At 34.1% G+C, this 7,999-nt stretch overlaps 1 protein-coding gene across 1 annotated transcript; it reads right to left on the reverse strand.

Annotated features, from left to right (window-relative positions):
- Positions 1–685: 685 nt before the first annotated feature.
- LOC114270202 (protein MKS1) lies at positions 686–1,919 on the reverse strand. The gene has a single exon (XM_028211652.2). It carries the CDS (start codon positions 1,648–1,650, stop codon positions 979–981), a length of 672 nt encoding a protein of 223 aa, XP_028067453.1. The 5' UTR covers positions 1,651–1,919; the 3' UTR covers positions 686–978.
- Positions 1,920–7,999: the final 6,080 nt, after the last annotated feature.

Genomic DNA, 7,999 nt, shown 5'->3' on the forward strand with positions numbered 1-7,999 from the left:
CGAATTTCAGTTTTTTTTTTTTTTTTTTTTTTGGGAAAAAACTCACCAAAACGACGTCGTTTTGGTGAGTTTTATTCACAGCAGTCCGATCAGGCACTTTAGGAGATCACTCTAGAGGATCCACTCTAGAGGATCCTTACGCGTATTACAAACGATATGGGATCGTTTCTTCCTAAATTCTTTTGTCTAATGTCCACATACATCCATCGGATTGTTTCTTGAGATTATCGACTTTCAAAAATTTTAATGATCTAAAAGTTGTAAATACTTTGAGGGAGAAAATAAATAAGTTTAATTATATATCTTTTTTTTTTTTATCAACAAAGAAAATTTTATTGTTGAAAAACAACCGAATTACATCAATAAAGAAGAGCTTAGAGGTAGAAGAAGTTCCAACCTCCTAGTTGGTGAGAAACCAACAAACAATGCAAAACAAAGATAAAAAAAACAGCAGAGCCACACAATGTAAAGCAGACCAACAAAACACCTCAGGTTGAAACAAAACAACACCAACATCTGAGCAAAACAGCAGAACAACTGAATGGCAACCGAATTGCAGCAAGCTCACACCAAAATCTAAGCAAAACAGCAGAAGGAGAGCAGAGGCGAACAGTTCAAACAACAAAACAACTGATGATGTACTTTGTTTGGTACATGGTTGTTGTACCAATGCATGAATAACATGTAATGTGTAACGTTATTTTATAAATAAATTTACTATAAAAATTTCATCATCCAAATATTACTTTATCAAAAAAAATGTCAAAGAAATGTGAGCCAAACTGCCTCATCATGTGGCCCATCAATTTAATAAAAAATAGAAGGAAAAAAAAAAACTCAATCAAAGCCTCCAGCTTGCTTGTCCACTAAAACAAAACTCAAATTCCCAATTACTCCCCCGTCAGTATCATCCTCATCACCATTGAAGATAAACAAAATCAAAACCAGATACATCTCTCTGGTTCTCTCTAAAATGGGTCAAAAGTGATCAAAGAAATTGTTGAAAAGGTCAGGAGATGGAGTAGGGGATGCCATAATGGATGAAAGAAAATTTGAAGGACTAGGCATGAAACCACCCTCTACATAATTCCTGTAACCTTGTAACTGAGGGCTCAAATCATGAAAGAAACTCATATGATTTGAATCGGACAGCGGAGAGAAAAAGTTTGGCGGTATAGGTGGAAGAGCAGCCGGTCCAGGCGATAAAATACCCGGTAACAAACTACTCCTCTCAAGTTCTGTACTTATCTCTACACCTTCAACAACACCACTCATACTCATATCATCACTTTGTGGTTTCTTCTTCTCAGACCATTTTGTCTTTTCTATGGAAGCCAAACGAGCAGCTGGCGATACTCCACCGGTGTTAATTGGAAAAGAAGAGGAGGAAGAAGACGATGACGAAGAAGACGAGCCAGTGAGGCGTTGAACAAGTGTCATGAACTCACTAGGGTTTGTGTGAATCACCTTTGGAGAGACTTGGTATATAATGACCGGTGGGCGGTATTGATGAGGTGGCTGCTGAGGTGGCGCCATCGGAGGTTTTCTGATCTTGTGAGAGTCTTTATTTACTTTTAGGGCAGCTGGCCGGGGACCTTGGATCTCCCGCTTCGGCGACTTTCCAGCCGAGAAGTCCGGCGATGAGTTCATGATCAAATGATGGATTAAAAGGAAATAAATTTGATTTTCACTACGGAAATAAATTTGGTGGAAAATATTCTGATAATCAATTTATGTGTTCGAACAAGATGATAGAAGATTGAGGCAATAATAGTGATGGATATGAATTATTTTTGTAATGAAAGCGAAGAAAATGTATGAGATGACAAGAAATATAGAGATAGTATAATGCAAAGCAGAAAAAACATAATTAATATGTTTTCATGAGTAGAGATATATATATATTGGATACTTGGTTGTATGTTGATATTTTAGGGTTTGCGCTTGTTTCGTGTAGTTATGGATGTTTGAACTTGTCTATTTGGGTGTGAAGGAAGGGGTCATGTCCAAATGTGGAGTGATGTCATATTCCTAGATTTATTTGTTTATTTATTTATTTATTTGGGATTTGAATGCTTAGAGAAATTTTTGAGCATGCACAATTTACCATGTTGACCCTTATTCCAATGGCTTGAGGAGACATATGTGAGGAAATAGATCCCAAGCCATTCAAGTTGTTGGGGGATAATGTTGCAGCTAAAATCATGTGATCATGTGACTCTTATGATTGTTAGATTATTGTTTTATGTGCATAAAATAATTTAGAATAATAGTATAAAAACTAACAAAAGATATAATATTTTTTTACTCTGTTATACTTATATTATTGAAGTGTGTCATATTTTAAATTTTAATTTTTTTTAATTGAGTAAATATCAATTAGCAAAAAATATAAAAGATTTATTAGCTTGAGTAGTATTTTTCAATGAAGAGAATTGGTGGCGTATGCTGCAATTTTAACTCTCTTCTTTCCTTGAATCTACCAACGATAAATTCAAGTGATTATTTATGCGTGTATTCATGTTTAAACGGCGTGTGATCCTCTATTTCTTTGATCCATGTATAAGATGAGAGATTTAAACAATCAATCTTATCTTATCTATAACATGTGTTTTTAGCCATGTCAAAAAATAAATAAAATATCAAAAAATTTAAAATAATGTTATATGTCACAAGAAGTAATCAAGAGGGTTGAATCTTCTATTAGGTTAGTCAGACGTTTGCGTAAGGTTTCATTTTTTCAAAAACTCTTCATTTTTATCCTATTTAATCTTTGTCAAAAGGCCACCAAAATTTTAAAAAATAAATAAAAAAATTTCATTGTCTAATGCAAATAAAAAAAACCTCTTCTGAAAGGGGGAAAAAATCTTCGTCACATCAAAAGGCCTATAAAAAAAATTTGACCCAACAAAAATGTAAAAATTCATAGATATTATTTAAATTAATATTTCAATAAAAAAATCCCTTGTAAAAATCCCCCTTTTAAAATTAAATGTTAATTAATTTTACCTGATAGTTTGACTGAAATTTTACTTAGATTCTTATAATTTTAATTTAAACAATTTGATCATTTTGTTTTAAGTCTAGTTTCAAATTAATCATTCTGTTCAAATTTTCATTATTTTTTTTACGTGAACACCTTGGGATACTAAGGCTAACCTAATTGGCCACCATGATTCTCTTAAAGGTTTAGTCCTAAGGGTGGCTAATTCTTATAGATGCTAATCTAATTACTAACAATTGACTTTCGCCGATCAATTAAAAAAAAAAAAAAAACCCTTAGGATACAAGTATTTCAAAATCGTTAATTTTAAGGTTTGATTTTAACGAAAGAACTAAATTAAAATTAGATTTAAAATGTAAAAATTAAATTGTTCAATTTAAAATAGAGATTAAAGTAAAACATGTGTCAAATTACATAAATTAAAATTGTAAATAACCCAAAGTTACAAAGAAGTGTATGATGGATTCCACATTTTCAAAAGATGAGCCGATATCACCGACTACATAGAAGGGTGTGATGGATTCCACATTTTCAAAACATGGGCCAATGTTGTTCAAAGGAGTTAGACAATAGCTAGAAAAATAATTTCTCTTGAAAGTGAAGGCACATTTGAACAGTACATCATGTCAAGACTCAAGAGCATACATACCCATAAAGGAGGACATGGTCAGTTGTTATTTGGATCCTTCCGGTTTTGGTGACTTCTAGAAGATTTAAGTTGGGTACTAAATTTACTTTGTCAAAAGCATTGTTTGTTTTTCATATGACTTGGGAGTTGCTTTTGTCTCCCAAGATCCTCTCTCAGGTCTTTCAAATTTATCATTTTGTGTAGAATTTTGGTCAACAGTGTATAGCCAATCCTTATTAGGCTTTGCTCTATCTTCATGGAAAATTATTTATTATTCTTTGCAGCAAAATTTCATATCATTTATTAATTAAAAAATCTCGTATTATTTTTTTAAGATTAATTATATTTAGTACTCTTATATTTTTACTATAATTTTATTTTATTTTATATATTTTTTATTATGACAATCAATCCCTATGCTTCGAATTAAGTTTGTAATGTTATCATTCCGTTCATCTAACATTAACAAGGTTGACAAAAGTTATCATGTGAGCTAAATGTGACAATTTTTCTCCTCTCATTAGCAATCCTTATACTTTTATCAAAATCTCACTTTAGTTTTTACACTTTCACGTTGGCCTTTTACTTTTAATTTTTGTTAACATCATTAGCGGTAGATGGACAAAAGAGTAACATTATAATTTGACTTTTTGTCTATCTACCGTTCATAATATTAATAAAAATAAAAATTATGAACCCTAATATCTAAAATAATAATTGTTAAATTTGAGCACCACATAAATTTCCTCTTGAGGGTTGCTAACATTTATAGCTTGGTTGGTTGAAATATTAACTAAGATTTTTTCTTTTTTCATGGAGACATTAGCTAGAAAAGACTAATGCATATCCAATATAGTGCATATTATAATATGCTATAGGTTTGCTATATATTGCTACTAAATTTCTCAAAAATTTTATCAACAATAATTATAGGTGTAGGCCTTCTATCCATATATGTGAACCCCAAACTAGATATGTGATTGGTAAGAATTCTATTGTTTAGTAGGGACATATACCTTCTTTCTACATGCAACCCTCATTTAAGAGGTTGCATTTACTAAAAACGTAAAATAAAAAAAGTTTTGAGCATAGTCAATTTTATTCATTACTAACACCCGTATTACAGAACCAAAATTACTTTAGATCATAATCAAAATTCAAAACCATTACTTTAGAGTATGACAAACATCACCTAGTTTCGTAATCATGACAAACCCAATTTTAATTAATCAAATTTTGATTTGAACTTCATTTCAAGTCATTAATTAACACCATTTTGATTCGTAAGTACTAAAACCACTTTGAGGTAATACCAAGAACATGGTACACACATTTACAGGTGTGTGTCATAGAATTAACCGACTTAACGATTAGCCTAATGATTTTTTTTCTTTTCATTTTTTAAAAGTAAACACAATCAAATTCCTAATCTCATTTTTTAATAGTAAATTGGACAACAAATACCAAAAAAAAAAAGGTGGAAAGATTAAACAAAAGAACTCCATACACAAGCCTTTTATAAGTCAGTCCCTTAAAAGAAAGAGTTGCATATTTTGAGTTATCTATCTATACTCTATACAGAATGAACACTCATATTGATATCCTGAAACCTCGATTAAAAATTTAAAAAAAAAAAGGAGAATAGATGGCCAACGACAAATCGAAAGAGAAGGTTGGGGACGACACCCCTACTGAGAGTGGGAAACATATTGACCTTGGCGTCGAAAAAGACAACTAAAACGAAGAAACTCGTGATAAGAATCACAGAGAAGAGGACATCGGCCAGGAGGGCGACATACCGAAGAAATCAGACCGAAGCAAGTATTATAACGAGGACGGCCTCCAGGTATGGAAAGAAAGATGCTTACGAAGGGACGACGAGATGAAAGGAATGGCGAACAAATTGGCGGACCTGCAAACGGTTGTCAATTTCATGATATAGAACAATGTCATGTAGCCACCGTTCCCGTCACAAGATATGCCGATTCCAGCAGCCAAGAAAGATGCCCAAGCAGGGGGCAGAAGACAACTCCTACGACTCCTCAACATGATAGGACCAACGAACATTCTCACCGGCCTTTAAGGGAGGTCGGACGAGGAGAATCAAGAAGAGGAGATTCACAAAGGACACATCGCACCAAGGAAGCTGACTCCAAAGAACATCGGCATGTTCAGGGGAAGGACCTCTATTTCAACGCGACCAATGGAGGGAGGTCTAAAAGGACTCGCAATGACACAGGAAGTAGTGCACCAAAGAGGCTGAAATCGGGAGATAGCCGAGCTCTTGGACGAACCAAGGAGGATCTGAGGGATTACCTCTAAAGAAAGCGACAAGATGCCGAGGTAACCTCACCTGTCAAGCCGAGATAACACTGGATATGAGAAGACAAGAGCCCAGCCCAAGTAAGCCGATCCCGGATTCCAGATCTCGAATCCCAGATCCCAAAAGATAAGATCTTGGCCTAAGACGATTAAGTCTGAGAAGAGAAAAGTTTACCGAGATGATATTTAACACTTGTTGAAACTTGAGAAAAGTTTACAAGTTGAAGTTAAACCGAGATGATGTTTAACACTTGTTGAAACTTGAGAAAAGTTTACAAGTTGAAGTTAAACCGAGGTCATGATTAAAGGAATGAATGATATAAGTTCCATCACCTCAGGATGCCGAGGTAATAAAACTTAGGAGGCAGTTGTGGGGACATAATTTTTGGATGACAGCACGTGGTCGAGGTGACACCGAAGTACCAGCCGAGGTGTCACGTGTCCTGGTCATGACACCGAGGTAATCTCGGCTAGGCCGAGGTTATCTGCGAGAATACCGAAATCCGAGTTAAGCGGATAAGGGACAAGAGTCCTACAATGAGAGAAGACTTCAGTTTAGGTAAAGATGAGACTCTTAGAGAGTTTATCCTAATCCTATTAGGAGTCCAAGATTAGCAGTAATCCTAAGTCCATTAGGGCTAGGCTCCTATTGGGACTAGGATTGTGTTGGCTATAAAAAGAAGGCACCCCCATGGGTCTAAGGTATGCTTTTGATATTCTGTCTAGTGAGTTAAGCACTATTAGTTATCTTTGAGAGATATTGAGTACTGACTTGATCGTCGGAGTGCCCCCAGGTGGACGAGCCACCACCGGAAACTCTTCTTTCTGTTGCAGGTCGTTCGGGCTTAATCTATTTTACCGGTGCTCTCCAGCTGGGTACCTGTTTGGCAGTGTGGTCGAAAAATCACCCACACAAGTCAGTCCCTTAAAAATTCAGTCCCTTAAAAGAAAGAGTTGCATATTTTGAGTTATCTATCTATACTCTATACAGAATGAACACTTATATTGATATCCTGAAACCTCGATTAAAAATTTAAAAAAAAAAAAGTTTAGAGAAAAGGACAATGCTTAAATCTCATCTTAGGTTTAATAAATAAATAAATAAAAAATGTACTTAATGACTAGCACACAAATGTAATGTGACATCCCAAAATTTAAGAATATCATAATAAGGTTTAGAACTTAAAATCAATTTTCTTAAATCAGAACTCCTCATCAATGTTTCTACTAACTTTACCATCATCCATTAATTAACAACACAGAAATTAAAAATTCTTAAATTACAACTCTAATAAAACTTAAGACTTAGCCTTAGTATATGAAAAAAAGACACAAATACAATAAAATAAAATTAAAAATAAAAATAAATAAATAAAATAAAATAAAAATTAGAGAAAAACTAGAAGAAAAAAAATTCAGAAAAAAATGGTTCATGGAACTTGGGCACACTTCAAGCTAACCAAGGCTAAATATCACCTTCCAAGACTTCGGTGTTTCCTTCGGTTTCTTCGGTACCTGACATAAAATGCCAAGGCAATGGGAATGCCAATGAGAGACGAACTCAATAAGATACTACAATCCGAAAATACCCACTCCGATAATAATACTCACAATTAATTAATACTTTATAGTAACAGACTAACAAGCAGCATTTAATAAGCATAACAGGAATGCTATCAGTTGAAATGATAACAATAGATAATAAGAACAATGGCAAGCAGAAGTAATATTTCATCATAAGGAAAATGCCAATTTTTCTTTTAAATTCACATAGATTTAGTTTATTAAGTAAATCTAAGTAACTCTCCGTGGAGCACTACTTCCATTCAACCGCTAAGCAATGGCCGCAGTCAATTCTGACTCCTTGGTCAAATATTCAAATGTTACTTACTGTTACTACCAATGATACCTATGCATCAGGGTTACATACCCAAGTCGTGACATCACGGTCTGTCCCAAGGAAATGGTCTATATTGTGACACCTGCACCACCAACCTTATATCGCATATACCAATAAGAGTTGAAATACCTTCCCGTGCCATATT

The sequence above is a fragment of the Camellia sinensis genome, chromosome 6 (assembly GCF_055761805.1).
Source record: "Camellia sinensis isolate YWXY chromosome 6, ASM5576180v1, whole genome shotgun sequence".
Taxonomy (NCBI): domain Eukaryota; kingdom Viridiplantae; phylum Streptophyta; class Magnoliopsida; order Ericales; family Theaceae; genus Camellia; species Camellia sinensis.